At 42.2% G+C, this 17,728-nt stretch overlaps 1 protein-coding gene across 4 annotated transcripts in view; it reads right to left on the bottom strand.

Annotated features, from left to right (window-relative positions):
- Nucleotides 1-17,728, bottom strand: part of IFT80 (intraflagellar transport 80) — a 98,234-nt gene that overhangs the window by 58,979 nt on the left and 21,527 nt on the right. For all 4 annotated transcript variants that reach the window (XM_069975266.1, XM_069975265.1, XM_069975264.1 and 1 more), the window contains 3 exons: nt 17,255-17,364; nt 14,528-14,617; nt 12,858-12,995 (listed from right to left, as the gene is read on the bottom strand). In XM_069975266.1, coding sequence (XP_069831367.1) covers nt 12,858-12,995; nt 14,528-14,617; nt 17,255-17,364 — 338 coding nt within the window. The remainder of the gene's footprint in view (nt 1-12,857; nt 12,996-14,527; nt 14,618-17,254; nt 17,365-17,728) is intronic.

Raw genomic sequence — 17,728 nt, 5'->3', positions numbered from 1 at the left:
AGGCATGACTCGACTGTATATATACACTCACCGGCCACTTTATTAGGTACACCTGTCCAACTGCACGTTACCACTTAATTTCTAATCAGCCAATCACATGGCGGCAACTCAGTGCATTTAGGCATGTAGACATGGTCAAGACAATCTCCTGCAGTTCAAACCGAGCATCAGTATGGGGAAGAAAGGTGATTTGAGTGCCTTTGAATGTGGCATGGTTGTTGGTGCCAGAAGGGCTGGTCTGAGTATTTCAGAAACTGCTGATCTACTGGGATTTTCACGCACAACCATCTCTAGGGTTTACAGAGAATGGTCCGAAAAAGAAAAAACATCCAGTGAGCGGCAGTTCTGTGGGCGGAAATGCCTTGTTGATGCCAGAGGTCAGAGGAGAATGGGCAGACTGGTTCGAGCTGATAGAAAGGCAACAGTGACTCAAATAGCCAACCGTTACAACCAAGGTAGGCAGAAGAGCATCTCTGCATTTCTGAACGACAGTACGCCCAACTTTGAGGCAGATGGGCTACAGCAGCAGAAGACCACCCGTTACTAGCATGGTGTACCTAATAAAGTGGCCGGTGAGTGTATATCCTTAAGTTTATCGTCTTCCATTCTATCCTATGCTGTCCACAGACAGAGAAACAAAAGGCTCCCCTTCCCTGTAGAATGACTTCTATGCAGGTTACAGTGCTTACCTAAAAAAGAATCGAAATAAATTTCGGTGTATGTGCTAGTATCATCAGTCATGAGTAAGGGCCCTATTACACCAACAGATTATCTGACAGATTTTTGTAAGCCAAAGCCAGGAATGGATTTGAAAAGACGAGGAATCTCAATCTTTCCATTTTTACCTGTTCTCTGTGTATAGTCCATTCCTGGCTTTGGCTCAGAAAAATCTGTCAGATAATCTGTTGGTGTAATAGGGCCCTAAGGCTATGTTCACACAGCGTTGTTTTTTTAGCTCCGTTTAAAATGACGTCCGTTATTTTGAGTCTGAAATAACAGACATTTAGCTGTCTGGCCTCCCCACCAGTGCAATGACTGGTGTTTGTACATTATTTTAGTTTGGGGTTACCGATTGCCCTTTGGGTGTGTCCTAATTGAAAAGTCCATTGAATTTAATAGTAAAAACTGAGAAAGAACGGTGGAAAAAGAAAAACTGTGTGTGAACAACTAATAAAAAACGTCCGCTATTTGCAAAAGACATCCGAAAATATTGATCATGTTCATTATTTTGACGTCCACTGCAAAAATGTCCGTTATTCAATACACGGTGTGCATAGGATGTCCGTCTTCCCATTGACTTTAATGCATTGCCATTGCTGTCAGTTAAATCGCGGCAAAAAACTGACGTTATTTTAAATATGAAAATCGTTCGCCTTTTCAATATTTTTGACGTTGTGTGAACATAGCCTAAGGGTGAACATACACCTGAAATGAGTTGACATTTTTCCTGGGCCTCCATGCCCTGTTTGTGATTTTATGGGTCATTGACATAAACATTTGCGTTTTCATCTGCCTACGCTGATCCTGTGTATCTTTTGGAGTTACTGCTGGCATTTATTGGAATGGCGGACCATGCGTGGCCAAGACCGGACATGTAGTAAGCTGGCTATCTACTTATGTGACTGCTAATGAAACTAATGAATGTAAATAGGGTCTAGGCTAGTCTATTGGGACTATGTCAATGGGGCTTGCTGTAAAGAATCTCTTTAAAGTGACACTGTACCCCTCTTTATCCATTCTGACTTCTCTACACAGGTGTAAAGCGTACATTTTGCAGTTTTCATATGTTATTTTATATCATGCGTCATGGTGCTTGTTCCAGTGAAAAGTGATCTTTTATCACTTAGCCCCATCCACAACGGCGCCATAGACCCATCCCTTTTTGATGTCATCACCGTCTAGGCCCCATCCCCTCGGTGACCATTGGTCGGTCTAAAGGTCTAGGCCCCACCCCGCTTAGGTCAGCCTATACAAATGGCCACAGAGAAGGTGTAGCCTACATCACAGAGGGTGGGGTCTACAGTGGCAATGTGGGTGGGGTTAAGTGGCGCGCTGCCGTAAAGCCCCGTCCAGGTATCACAATCCACAGATGATAAAAGATCACTTTTAAATGGAACAAGCAGCATTACTAATAATATAAAATAAAGTATCAAAACTGCAAAATTTGCCCTTTACACCTGTGTAGAGAAGTAATAATGCAAAAAGGGGGTGACAGTGTCACTTTAAAGGGAATATTTAAAGTCACTGCTAAAACTGCTAGCTGTTAAGGCCAGGAGGCACACGGTATCATTTATATATCTGCTTGTGTGCCTAGAATGTAGAAAAATGCTTTTATTCTAACGTAAAAAGAATCAAAGAGGGTGCTGCAAACCGTAACTTACTCCCCCATTCTACACCTGAGCCTGCTTGGGCTTCCAGGTGTCAAGCAAGCAGGGAGGGGGGAGAGGATAATTTTCAGCTTGCAGCCCATCAGGAGTTTGGAAAAGCCTTGTTGACTCTTCGTGCCAGAGAATAAAAACATTTTAAGTTCTGGGAGCACAGTTGGACGTATGAAAGGTACCACATGTATCCTTGTCCTAACAGCCTCTAACAGTGTCAGCAGTTTAGAATGTGAATTGCAGCTGACAGATTTCCTTTAAATGTTGTTAAAGAAAGCTCAGACAAGATAGTCGCCTCTATAATAATGTACAAAAGAATGGGAAAAAAATTACAATCAGAGAATAGTAACACATTAGAAATAGTTTAGATTAAAATAATATGCTTTAGTATCAGACCTTAATTGGTAAAAAGAAAAAAAATCTAGGATTTCCATTAATGAGGATAATAAAGATCTTTTGTAACTTTCAGCATCACATGAGGAGTATATGGTATAGAATTAAAGAGAAAACAAATCTGGCCTGGAGAGGAGGAGGCCGTACTCTCTGGAGCACGTTTGAGTTGTCTAAGAAGATAATGATTTAATGGCTGAAAACTAATGACTCTGCCAGAGGGCTTGGCGGGGCCCCTCGTGTCAGACAATGTCATTTATCTCCTTACACTGCACGCACTGATCAGGGAATATGGGTGAAATAGAGAAGAATAGTATGTACGCGTGTGCCTATAAAATAAATAGACTTTAGAACGCTATTATATTGGAAGTTTATCAAACTAAGGAAGGGGGGTGAACGGTTTACACACATCTCCATGTACCTGAAGTGTGGACAGAAGTAAAGATTAATGCAGGGAAAAAACCTCAAGCAGAAATGTCTGGAGGCAAAAGTGTTTTGATACTGCTGAGTCAGGACTCTCTTTGTTTAGATCCAACTCTGCTAACCTTCCCTCAACCTTCACCTCTGACAGCCATTTGCTACTTATCAAGTCTAATTTTCTTTCCGTTAAATCACAGTGTATAATAAGCGCAGTTTTAGCTTCACATTTAAACTATTATATTACAATTAATCGTCACTTCTAAAAACAAACACATCTTGTTTAACTTCCTTTAAACTCACAAAACAGAATGAGAAGAATCTATTACTTACTTATGTTGGGCACACCTAATTTATGGACCAAACACATGTAGGGCAGCATACTGTGGTCATACATTGTAATTACACATTGTGTAAAGTGACTATAAAATTGATCTGAAATAAACTCAAGAGTAGAGATGAGCGAACCTGGAGCATGCTCGAGTCCATCCGAACCCGATCGTTTGGCATTTGATTAGCTGGGTCTGCTGAAGTTGGATAAAGCCCTAAGGCTATGTGGAAAACGTGGATTTAGTCATTGGCTGTATCCATGTTTTCCAGACAACCTTAGAGCTTTATCCAAGTTCAGCAGCCCCAGCTAATCAAATGCCGATTGTTCGGGTTCGGATGACCTCGAGCATGCTCCAGGTTCACTCATCTCTACTCAAGAGGAATACAATTTTATTTTGTATGAAAAAAGTAAAAAACAACCCCCCCCCCCAAAAAAAAAATGTGTAAATATATACAAGCAAAGGATATTAAAAATAAAGAAAAAAAAATTAACAAGGAAATTTAAAAACTGCACTCACATCCATAGCTTATCACGGCTGTGGTTTCTCCCACTAGAAGTGCTGCAATGACATCACTATACATGAGCATGTGACACTGCAGCCAATGGCTACTATTCAGCTGAAGTAGATCTGGTAGGGGAACTAAAGCATTGGTGGGGCTGAGGGGCAGGGAGTTTTTTTTTCCAATTTACACCCCATTTTACAACAGTATGTAATTTTTAAAAAGCCCCAAAAACTAATTTTCATAGACTCAACAAACTCAAAACTCAATTTTCTCTGACTTTTATAACATTTTTATGTTTTTTGTGCCATAACCTATAATTTTTTAACTCCTTTTAACCAACTTTTTGATCACTTTTTATTATATTATTTTCTGGGAATTTGATGTGACCAAAAATAAGCTATTTTGGACTTTAGCAGGTTTTTGTGCTTGCATTGATTACTGTGCGAGATCAGGAATGTGATATTTTAAAGAGGTTTTCTGGGAAAACTGCATAAATAGCCATGCTGCTAGGGCTGTGGGCTGAACAGGGCAGTAATGTGTACTTACCTGTCTCGCTCTGCTGCAGCTACCACTTTCCGGGCCATCCACCATGCGCTGTCAGCATATTAAAAACATTCAATGATGTGCTGCTCCCACCAGAAATGGCCACTGAAGGCAGCCTGTAGCAATCGCTGATCTCAGGCAATCTGTAAGGTCTCAGAGGCTTTATTCTGCACTGAGAACATATTGTTTCCCTGCGGGGAACTAACCCTCCCACCGGACCACCAATGAAGGTAATTCAGGCCATTTAGATGCCACAGTCAGTTTTGCGGAAGTGCAGCTGGGAGGTGCCATGCTTTTCTAGGCCTGGATAATCCCTTTAACCAGCTGATGATACAGGATGAGCATGCTTGTCCTGGTGTTGTCAGAAATTTATAGAGCAGGCTTAGGACTAGAGCACACTCTATACGTTTTTGACAGCACCAGGACAAGCATGCTCATCCTATGCCATCAGCTGGTTAGAGAGGTTATCCAGGGTTAGAAAAACACATCTGCTAGAAACAGCACTTCCCTTCTCCCCAGTTTGAATGTGGGTTTTGCAGCTCAGTTCCTTTGACATGAATGAAGCTAAATTGTAATACCACACAGGGGTAGTACAGGGGTGGTGGTGCTTTTGTATGAAAGTAGCTGTGTTTTTTTTCTAATCCCAGAGAAGGTGTCATCAGACGTGACCTATGGTTTAAATCAAATTTTTGTGTTAAATCTTTTTAAGATTTCCATTTTATCATCTAAATTATAAAATTACCCTGAAGTATTGCAATTTTCATTCAAGCCACTGAGGCTAACACTAAGCTTACACTTCCTGTTTTGTAAAGATGATTTTCCAACAGTCGTCTCATTATCATCACTGGTAGGATTTTAGCAAAAGGTGACACCAATATACAGATTAGACAAAAGATGGCGCTCAGAACTCCTACCTCTATCAATAGAATGACCTCTAAACTGGTCATAGAGCATACCCAGAAACATTTCCTATTCATGTCAATGGGACAGCTCCAGACTACTGTTGCCAATGTTCATGCACAAGTTTATTGTAAAGCATATTACTAAATGCTATTAAAAACATGTTTCAGTATCTGGCTCTACTCTGTAAAAAAACATCTAGGTAAAAATTCTGGTGCTAGTGCAAATATTCCTGATTTATTCCTCACACAACGGCAGCAGATGCTTAACGGTCATTTTTAATGAGATTACATACTCACAGCGGAATTGTCATCCCGCTGCAAGTATGGAAAAGTCAGCCCCCTTAACTCCCCGCGGCCCAGTACATACATTAATGTATGTACTGGGTCCATGCTCTTACTTGCTTCGGGGGTTCCTGACCACCCCACCAGCACACTGATCGGCTCAGTGAGACATTTAGATGATGGGAACACCGAAAGTAAGCCGGAGCGCGGACCTGGTAATGTATGTTCCAGGCCACGGGGTGTTAACGGGGCTGTCATTGAAAATGACAGTTAAGGATCCACAGTGGATTAAGCTGTGAATTTGCAGCGTGAAACCTGCTGCGGATATGTTATGTGTAAACCCACCCTAAATAAAAAGTTGATATTGTAAATAAAAATATAAATAAAAATGATGAGAAACACACGCATGTTTAAAATATATGTCTCTTCTTTTGAAATTCTGTTCCTGGTTCTGGCTGAAAATGTATGAATAATATAATACACATGTTATAAAATCCTACATTGTGTATCATACTTTACAGCAGAGTAAGATCTATATTTGGTATCTCTGCGGGTAACACCTGTATTTTCCTTCATTTAGACATATTGTCCAGTAGAGGGAGCAGAATACTAACAAATTATCAGTATCCACATGATCTCCGCACATCACCTTGTCCTGGAATAAATGACAAAGCATTTCTGGACAAAGACAGAATTGGTAACAGACCGGTTTATTCAGACTATTGTTCATATCAATACTGGCAAATGTCAAAGAGCAGCAGAAGCAAGAAGAGAGATTATGGTTAGACTCCCTAAGCTGCCCATAAACAAAGGCCAAAAGTTGTTAAGGTGTCGGTCACATAACTCATGTACAGGTCATCTTATGTGTTTATAAGGCGGGCAGCTGCTAGCTGTCGCCTCTATAACCACTTATTCTAACATGACATATCCTCATTTGCCCAGAGAATGGACGGTTGCAGAGCTCTATGGGGGCCATATACATTAGGCTGTTAGTACACCTTACAGACAATGACAGGATCAGCTGACAAACTCACTACCCATTCCATCAAAACTGGGGGAAAAAGTCAAAAAGTGTGTTTTGCATTTGTAACATATTTTGCATTAACTTCTTAAAATGTTCCTCTTGTTTTCATCTATGGACACATTTCATCAGCAATGCAACTAGAGTATAACAGGCCAGCTGGAAACACAATGAAAGAAATAACCTTTTTTTTTATGTCGCACCATTTGTTGCTTGATGTGCAGTTTTACAGTCTCTTTTACCGGGGTTTGGCTTTCCCTTTCTTTTTAAAACATGATAGAAAGGAAAATAATCTTTTTTTGTACTTCTGCATTCTGCCTATATAGAAGACTCTTTGCTGTCAAAGCAGGCATCAGATGGCCATTCTAACTGAAGCCTGGGGGACCATGGCAAACTGATACTGCAGCTCTTCTGTCTATATTATAATAAAAAAAACTCCTACTGCCTGTCCAAAACAAGGGGCATATCCCGTAAGGGAAAGCTTTGATAGGCCATGCTTGCCGGCTTACGGCGAACATACAAATCTGGTGCCTATTTTGGATGTGACAGAGCTGTGGCAAGGTCACATCCTAAGGGATAGTCCTAATTGTATCCACAACTTACTAGGGATGAGGTCATCTGTTGCTGCACTGTTCTCCAGCCCAATCCCCAGCTGCTTCCTAACAAAGGTGGACCTGACCGTTGCTAAGCTGTTCACCCCACAGTCACTGTCTCAAGCTGCCATGTGGCAAACAGCTTTAATAAAGGTGAAACAGCCGCTGCAGTGCTGAATTTCCAGGCACACTGGATAGTTTTCGCTCATCTATGTACTTGTCAGGTTTCCAAGTTAAAAATATTATGTGACAGTGAATTATTCACAGATCACTGTCATCAGCTCAGCTACCCAGGCTACTATTTAGGCAGCGATCACTGGACATAATCATTTCTTATCTGAATAGAAGATGATAGAAAAAAAAAAAAAAAAGACGTCCAGAAGAGCTTAGTAAGTTTTTGTGAAGTGAAACCATTTAGTGATGTGTCGTATGAATGACGCCCCAAGAGAAAAAATAACTAACTTTTAGCTTTTTATTACTATAGAGAAAATTGTAAAAACTTCAAAGGCTATAGAAAAGAAAGATAAAAAATTATGCAGAGTAGGGACAAACCACACAAAAATCTTGTCCTATATAAATAAAAAAAAAACACTACCAGAATCTGCCCTTGTCTCTCTGTAAACGTTGGTGCTATCCCTGCCATCTTTTCCTCTCCTTATAACGTCCCTATTGTTATAATCTCTCTTCAATCTGTAGTGGCTGTGAAAATCTGTAATAATTCATATTAAGGCCAGTTTCACACATACCGTATCGCATCAGATTTCATGCTGCGAGTTCCCCAGTTGGACTGCCTATGGTGCTACCTTCTCGCAGCAAATTTTCATTCCTCTGTGAGAATGTAGCCCCTGACAACTTAACCCACCTCTGCCGGGCTAATACATTACCTGGCCGAGCTCCCGACTGCTTCTCTGGCTCCCAGACTTCCTGCTCAGCCAATTAGTGCACTGTCCCACCGCTGTGATGCGACATGTGTGAAACTGGCCTAAGAGAAAGTTTTTCATTCTGCCTGCAAACGTCTAGTAATAACACAAAAAAATTGGTCTAAGGAAAATAGAAGAGAGGAAGGAGGGGGTGCAGCTGTAGCTTCTTCTGGAATCTTTCAGTCATTACCCTTTTCACAGGCCCGATTATTTTTAGTGAGCGTTCCTAGAAACCCTTATTCGGCTAATAATTGGCCTGTGTAAAAGTGAGAACCATGGGTCGAAGAGCGGAGAAAATGGCGCTCATTGGCTGATCTCATCTTTTGTATAGCCCTAAAAATTATTGTTTATCGGCCACGCATCTCTCTGTATAAACAGGATGTGTGGCTGATGTTTTCAAATGACCGCACAAACGATACAGGGATCATTCGTGTGGCCCAGCCACTTGATCAGTTGTGCTGTGTAAAGGCACTGCAAATAAGTGCCAATCTTGCTAACTGGCACTCGTTTGCACCTGCAGATGGATAAAGATCGGGTTATGTTAAATGACCCTTAGTAATCCACAAAACATCAACAAAGCAACACAGTATAACATAGAGGTAGGTATAAGATATAAGTAATTATGGAAGGGGGCACGCCTCAGGAAAGTGTCGTCTGTTATGGTGGCTCATAGTAAAATCCAGAAGATCACTCTTTTGGTTTCCAACAGGTCAGTGCGGTCCTTTACCTAGGCTTGACATATCCTTCCTGGGATTCTTAACATCTTTAGGCTGGGTTCACACTACGTATATTTCAGTCAGTATTGTGGTTCTCATATTGCAACCAAAACCAGGAGTGGATTAAAAACACAGCAAGGATCTGTTCACACAATATTGAAATTGAGTGGATGGCCGCCATATAACAGTAAATAACGGCCATTATTTCAATATAACAGCCGTTGTTTTAAAATAACAGCAAATATTTGCCATTAAATGGCGGCCATACACTCAATTTCAACAGTGTGTGGACAGAGCCTTTCTGTGTTTTTAATCCACTCCTGGTTTTGGTTGCAATATGAGGACCACAATACTGACTGAAATATTCGTAGTGTGAACCCAGCCTTACACTGCATGATGTAACAGAGCCTCAGAGTTAACTATCTGTACTACGGCCTAACCAATGACTGTGATGTTTGTTATTAAACATTACATCAGGGAACTGCAATAACCCAACAAACATCCTTTTATGCCAAATTCTCATTTTACAAGTTAACAGTTTGGGTAAAAAAGTAGGGCAGTCATAGAGAATATAGATAACTTCCATAGTACATTGTGCATCTTCTCCACTGACTACATCCAGAAGGGCAAAATCTACATACAAAAAAAACAGTTGGCAGTGCAGGTTTCTCTTTCCATAGTATTCTACACAAGTATAGTCTAATAGCTGCTCCAGCATAATTTACTGAACATAATTTTTTAACCCATGCATTTACTGTTATTGAGCATTTCATTGTGCATACATGTTTACAGTAACTCTTTATTTGTCCCATATAATACACTACATCCCTTTTCAGTGTTTTCTAGCTTTTAGTACCCATCAGCTGACAGTGGTCCGATATATATTTTGTCACTGCTGTCGGGAGAGCAAACAGCTCTATCCTATTCACAGAACCTTGGAGACACCTACATCAAGCGGCAGCAGCCCATATGGGTAGTTATGGAGGGAGTCTCCTAAACACTACAATACTCTGTCCATAAGGATCCTGATAATATTATTAGCATCTCTCTAATCAGAGACAATGATATCACTGGGAGCGACAATAATCACAAATGCTCAATCAGGAATCCCCTGGAGGGCAGCTGCGGAGAGTCAGAACAAGAAGGAAAGACAATAGCTAGAGTCCCCTTTACCCTTGGGTGCTGGCTGCAGCTGCAACCCCTGTTTCTACTCCATGAAGTGTAGTTAATATACTGTGGTCAATCACACCTACCAAGTATACATGTTAAAAAGTCCTTGAAAAAAAAATAATTTTTTTAAGGCTTTAGGTAAATAAGCAAAATGAAATTCTGATTTACTTTATCTGGATTTAGCAGATTTATCCTTAAGAAGCAAAACTAGAGGCAGCGTAACATCAAATAACCATGAACCACAATCACTTTTCTCTCTTATGGTCACAGATGTCCACAAGTCTAATATCCACAGAAAGTACAGGTAAAATATATTGTAACCATACAGCATACAAATGTTTAAAGGGGTACTCCAGGCATTCATAACAGCCTACCAAGGGGGTCATCCCCTTAATAACACACATTACAAAGTTGTATAACTTTGTAATGTGTGTTATTTAGTGAATAAATGTTAAACGCCGCACTACCCCTTTAATATATAGTCTATAGAGTATTTTTCTAAGACAGTATATTTTTTTTTTAGAAATGCTTATACAATTGAATTATGTTTAATGTTACATAACGCATCAGTTTAGACCGATGTTCCTCCTTGATAAACTAAGGCTACTTTCACACTACATTGTAGGGCTGGGCGGTATACCGCAAAAATACCGATACCGTCACTGGCATAGGTTAACCAACCTCAACTTAGCCAGGACTGTATCTGCGGTATTTTTGTATTTTTTCTGCTGCTCCTCCAGCTCTGACATGGCGGCGTCACTGCACACACAGCACAATAACATGTGCAGGGACGCCAGTATCAGAGCAGGAGGTGGAGGAGCAGCAGGGCCCAGGTGACAATGCCGCCCGCCCCGCCCCCGCAGCCATTCAGTCTAAGCGCCCCCCGCTCGTCCGAGTGCCATCACCCCCTCCCTCCCCACCCGTCCAGTCCCAGGCCCCGTCCCGCCACACCTGTCCATCCATGCACCCACCGGCCGGCGTCCCTGCACACACAGCACATCCCCCCCGTATAGTCATACACCCCTGTCCGCCCCCCTGTTTAGTCATACGCCCCCCTATGTATAGTCATACGCCCTTTCCCCCCCCGTATAGTCATACACCCCTGTCTGCCCCCCCTGTATAATCATACACCCCATATCTGCCACCCCTGTATAGTCATACACCCCATATCTGCCCCCCCCCCCCCTGTATAGTCATACACCCCTATCTGCCCCCCCCTGTATAGTCATACACCCCTATCTGCCCCCCCTGTATAGTCACACCCCTATCTGCCCCCCCTGTATAGTCATACACCCCTATCCGCCCTACCTTTATAGTCATACACCCCTGTCCGCCCTCCCTGTATAGTCATACACCCCTGTCCGCCCTCCCTGTATAGTCATACACCCCTATCTGCCCCCCTTGTATAGTCATACACCCCTATTAGTCATACACCCCTGGCCCTCCCTGTATAGTCATACACCCCTATCCGCCCCCTATCCCTATGTGCTGCCTGTATAGTCCTGTAACCCGATCCCAACCTCCTGTATAGTAATACACCCCAATCCCCCAATCCCCCCATATAGTCGTACACACCTATCCCTCTGTGACCTGTGTATACCCTGTAGAGGCTGTATACCTGTATATACACATGTCCAGGTCTCTGCTGAGACCCCCTAATAATGACAAATAATAATAATGATAATAGACTAAACATGGGTTGCTGCTCAGTGAGTTCTTTTTTACTTTTTTGAATCAAAATATCGCCAGTTTGGCACGGCAAGTGGGTGTGGTTTGCAAAAAGGAGTGTATCATAATTATCGTTCAATTATCGTTACCGTGGCTACATGTGCGATAAACCGCGATATTGATTTAGGCCAATATCGCCCAGCCCTACTACATTGTATGTTTGATGTATTTGTTGGGCTTGCATACATCAGGATACCTTTTTTGTTGTTTGGAATAGCACAAATGACTAAGGCATTTCATACAGAGACATCCAGTATAAGGCTATGTTTCCACACAGTATTTTGCAACCAAAAGCAGGAGTAGATCAGAAACACAGAAAGGCTATGTTCACTTCCTGTTGGCTTGCACGCCACCAATGTCTTGCAAGTGTTATAAATGGAGATTTGGCTCCTATCTGTCTAGTTGTAGGATTATTTAGTCCAGGAGAGGCCATTGCTAGTGTGAAAATGCTAGAGAAGGACCATGTCTCTAAGGACACCTTAACATGGTGACATGGTACATTCTATTTGATCAAATGATTTGCTAAGATCCTCATTTTTAAAGGGTAGTGCGGCGTTTCAAAATTATTCACTAAATAACACACATTACAAAGTTATACAAGCACAGATATGCTCAGCCAATCGCGGATGCTCAGCCAATGGAGCGGTTCGGCCGGCCTCCCGAAGACCACGTCATTGTCCCAAGATAGCGGACAGGGGTCAACATACATATATAGTTGTATAACTTTGTAATGTGTGTTATTTAGTGAATAATTTTGAAACGCTGCACTACCCCTTTAATATCTATAGAGTAGGTTTTTATCGTGTGTATGCTGGGGGGAGTATGTACGGTAAGCACTTGCACTCTCTTTTTTTGTCTATACAGTGGCATCTGTTGGAGACGTACATCAGGGAATACTCCCAATGTATATCACCCACCCAATGCAGCATGAAAAGACCTTAATGTATTGCACTCTTTACTTACCCCAGTTTTATCACACAGGCGCAGAGTATGGAAAGAACCCACAGCAAACAATTCTCCATCAGGAGCCCAGGAAACTGAGGTTATAGGATATTCATGAGAAGGTGAGCTGTATAGTGCACGTCCATAGCTGTCCCAAACCTTCACAAAGAAAACTGGAGATTACTTTTAATACACATCAACTACAATTAACCCCTTATTGTCTCTTCCAATTTATAAGCACACAAAGAGTTTGCTGGATTTACTAAGTGATTTTGTATGGACAATGTGGCTGTACAAGTCTCTTGTGTTTCTCCTTTGTAACATGTTTTGCAGATTATATAATGTCAGGACAGCATGGCATTGAAGCAGGCTATACACATGATATAACTGCTATGGCTACTGATTTCCCCATAAACATGCACACTGGGTTCAGCTGAGCGTGCATGGGTTTCATAAAAACTTCCAGCAGATGTAGTAAAAAAAAAACAAAAAAAAACCACAATAACTGTACGTAAACAAGCCGGGGGATAAACATATATGTATAAAGACAAGAAATAAATTAAGGGCAGACTAGATTGGCCAGGTGGTCTTTTTTTTAAGATAATTTTCCACGTTTCTATATTTTCAGTGGGAGGAGGGAGGGATAAGCCAATGGAAGACTCCAATGGCTGGGACTTATCCACCTGAGAACAAATAGATAGGGCATGTGAAATCCAAATGTCTGATCCTTTCCCTCCTCCCCCCTAACATCTGCCATAGGGTGAGAGTTGACAGGCCATGATATACATTAGATGCTTGGCCAGTCCAGGCACTTATCAAGTGTGCATGGCCAGCTTTACATTTGGACAGAGCATGCTAGATATTGACCCAGCAGTCAAATAAAACTATTCAATATTGCACTTCCTAGTACAAACTGCGCTGTACTGTAAGACACAACGAGTGCACCCATAGGCTACGTTCACACAACGATTTTTCCTCTCCGCTTTTGAAAAGAAAAAATTACATCGCTCATTTCGAGTTTAAAAGGACGTCCGTCTTTCACTGTTTGGCTGCCCATCAGTGCAACGATGGCTGTTGCCAAATTGCAGGCCACACCATTTCTAAACTGAATCAGACCTGCACTTCAGAGGTTGCACATGTCTCCAGGGACAATTGACAAGTGTTGGAGACATGTGTGATCCAGAATGGAAAAATAGAAGCTGGATTATACATTGTTACCAGCTCTCAATGGCCCAATCACCCGAGTGACGTCACACCACAGCCACCGCTCATAGAGCGGAGATTGGTGCTTCAATGTCGGCCTGCCCCCAGTGGGAGAAAAACCCCTCCCCTCAGTGATGTGGCTCCATTACAATCAATGGAGCCACGTCATAGAGGGGCGGAGGGTTTACCCCCACTGGGGGCGGGCTGGCCCACTTCCAGTGCTTCAGCCCAGGCCGGTGCTCAGCAATAGACCAGCGTTGTGCGGGGGAGCTGGGCCGTGGTTAAAAAAAAAAAAGGACTGTGGCACCGGTGTTCTGTGTAATTGGATGAACGATTTCAGGTGGTTCGCCATAGCGGTCGTTGACATAGTTTATTGTTATTTGACGAAAAATTTCTTTGTGGAATAGGACCCTAAGCATAGAATTATATAAAAAAAAGCTTTCATCCCGTGAACATGTATATCGGAATACAATTGAATAATATTTCACCTTATATTTACAGTCTTCTCCGGCAGATAAGATAAGGTCATTCACAGGATTCCAGGAAACTTTTAAAATGACTCCATCATGAGCTTTCCACTTTAAAAAAAAAAAAAAAGGGGACAATGTGACACGTGACAACGATGCAGGCCAGTTCAGTGACAAAAACAGCAATGGGGAACTTCAAGTCTTTTATGCATTCAGATCAGGTCTCGAGAAGGACCAAAAGTACTTTACTTTTAACTGTTTGCTGATGTAATACAGTGGCAGGAGCGTTTCTTGCACCATGCAGGCCGGGTTACCGCACTGGGCACCAAAAGCTAGGGGGCGCCAGGAGCAGCACACACCCCCTCTGTTCCCCCTGTCTGTCCCTCTGTTGGCAACCCCCCAGCATCCCACTCAGCTCCCGATCGCAACCTCACCCCGCCGGACCCGGCAAACTCCCCACCCCAGAGCTAAGCATGCCGCCCCCAACGGATCGCACTGGGCTCCCCATCGCCCCCCCGCTCTCAGCTCCGGCCCGCTCTTGCAGCTCAGCAACACTCCCGCCGGCACCAACCTCCGCAGTTACTGAGATGTCAGAAAGGGAGCTCTCCAGCAGGTGCAGTGATGTGATGTCATCGCACCTGCTGGAGGATCCTTCCTGGCTGCTCACAGGCAGAAGAGAGGAAGACCGGCTTTAAGCTTGGATTGGGTAAGTATAATGTTTTTTTTTTTTTTATGTTGGGGCAGTGCAAGGGGGGCATTCTTACTATATGGAGGCACAGGGGGACATTCTTACTATATGGAGGCTTAGGGGGACAATATTACTATATGGAATTACTACTGTATGTAGCATTGCTCTGCTACAATACACACATTGCTTTTTCCAAACATACTCCCCTGACCTCACTAGATAGCACCGGAGGTGGGGTGGAGGGCGCTTTTATCAAGATTCGCCCTGTTGCCAAAATTACCTGGAAACAGCCCTGTACAATGGGTTCCATCCCAACAACTAACCCATCAAGAGTCTCTATCCACTTCTAAAAGCTCAGGTCAAAAGTCTGAAAATACTTAAAGTGACACTGTCACTCCCTTTGTGCATTCTGACATCTCTACACAGGTGTAAAGGGTAAATTTAGTGTTTTTCATACCTTATTTCATATCATACGTCATGGTGTTTGTTCAAGTAAAAAGTGTCCTTTTATAAACTGCAGATTGTATTAAGTGGGCGTGGCCTTGCGGAATTAGCACCACTTAGCCCCGCCCACAACTGTTGGTTCCATTGGCCCACAACTGTTGGCACCACCCCCTTGACGCCCATTGATTGGCCGACATAAAGGGAGTGGGGTCTAGATCTTTCGGCCAGACTGTTCCAATGGCCGGTGAGAGGGCGGGGCAACTGCGGCGTTGTGGGCGGGGCTAAGTGGCGCTAATGCCGTGAGGCCCCGCCCACTTAAAATCTGCAGTTGATAAAAGATGACTTTTTACTTGAACAAGCACCATGACGTATGATATAAAATAAGGTATGAAAACCGCTAAATTTACCCTTTACACCTGTGTAGAGATGTCAGAATGCACAAAAGGGGGTGACAGTGTCACTTTAAAGAGGTTGTCTGGGACTTTTCAATAAACTAGCATTGCAATGAATTCTGTGGATGTATGTTCTATATACACTTTCATGATTTATTTCTAGCTTTTCTTGTGTTCTCAGGCTCAGTCACTCAGTCAATGACCACTCTGCTTGTGATTTCTTTACTTCCTTTGATGTCATGTCCAACAAGGTAACTATCAGGTCCTCCTCTCCTCCATGTCATGCTGCCCTTCCTGCTACAGCTTCTACTGAGATCAAATATTAGCTCCGCCTACAGGGCAGGGCTAAATTCAATGTGGAATTACAGCCAGCCCATGGGAGGGACACCTGCCCCACCCACCTGTGATCATGTTTACTGGAAGAAACAGATAATGAATGTGACACCACAGGAAGTTAAAAAAAAAAGAAAAAAGAAAAAAGCAGAGTGATTGAGCCTGAGAACACAATAGAAATAAATAATATAGAATATACAACTCAATGCAATGCTGGTTTATTGAAATGTCCTGGACATCCCCTTTAAGTAATTACCAGCTGTTTCATACAACCTAGCTATCTGGTTGCAGGTATCTGGAGACAGCCGATGCCTGTAGGACATGTCTAGATCCAAGCTTTTTGTGGACCATACCATCATGATTCCACACAAGTTACATCTGTTAATAAGATATGCACTGTTTATAATGACCATAAACTTTAAATACCAGGAAACTATTTTAACATTTTTTTTTGTGACAGGAGGTTTTTATATGTCTAGAGGCCTGAGTCTAGATCTTAGTATTTTTTCAAGACCAAGTAATCTGGAGGACACTGGTATGCTTCTGTAGTCATATTTTATGATTATGTATGTCCTTGGATCTGTCTCTCCATGACACGGGTCTTGAGAAGATTTTAGTTCCATGCTCACTGACAGGTGTTACCTCCATTATTAAATACACAGCAGTTGGAGGCACCCATAGAGTAATTCTTCATCTCTTTCAGGCTTCACATATATCTCTAGATCTATATGAAATGCATCTCTTTGATCAAGAGCATACCTGGGAAAACTATTTAAAAGTGTACAGATTTTAGACAGTGTTATCTTTTTAAGAATTGTCAAGAAGTGTCTATAGAGCACTAAAAAACCTTGTCTGTTTGTAGGAAAGTAATGGATGGGTGTTATTCGATACCTGCAATACTTTGGAACTTGGCTGCAGTGGTTTAATGATCAGCTGCTTTCCTAGAGGGTAGAGGACTTTCTCAGAATCAGGACCCCAGGCAACAGAGTAAACAGGCAAACCTACAGGAATGACAATTCAAGAACACATGACTTTGGTAAAAAAAAAAAAAAAAACTACCATGCATACATTTATTACAAACAACCTTAGAAAGAGATTTATATCCCAATCCATTATAGAAAAAGTTAACACACGGGGAAGATTTATCAAACATGGTGTAAAGTGAAACTGGCTCAGTTGCCCCTAGCAACCAATCAGATTCCACCTTTTATTTTCCAAAGAGTCTGTGAGGAATAGAAGGTGGAATCTGATTGGTTTCTAGGGGCAACTGAGCCAGTTTTACTTTACACCATGTTTGATAAATCTCCCCCACAGTGTTTATTGTTATTCAAGCAGGTGCATTATCATCATGTGTATGGTGTCTTT

Source organism: Dendropsophus ebraccatus, chromosome 6 (assembly GCF_027789765.1).
Source record: "Dendropsophus ebraccatus isolate aDenEbr1 chromosome 6, aDenEbr1.pat, whole genome shotgun sequence".
NCBI lineage: Eukaryota > Metazoa > Chordata > Amphibia > Anura > Hylidae > Dendropsophus > Dendropsophus ebraccatus.
The sequence above is the reverse complement of the archived record's forward strand: the minus strand, read 5'-3'. Positions and strand labels throughout refer to the sequence as shown.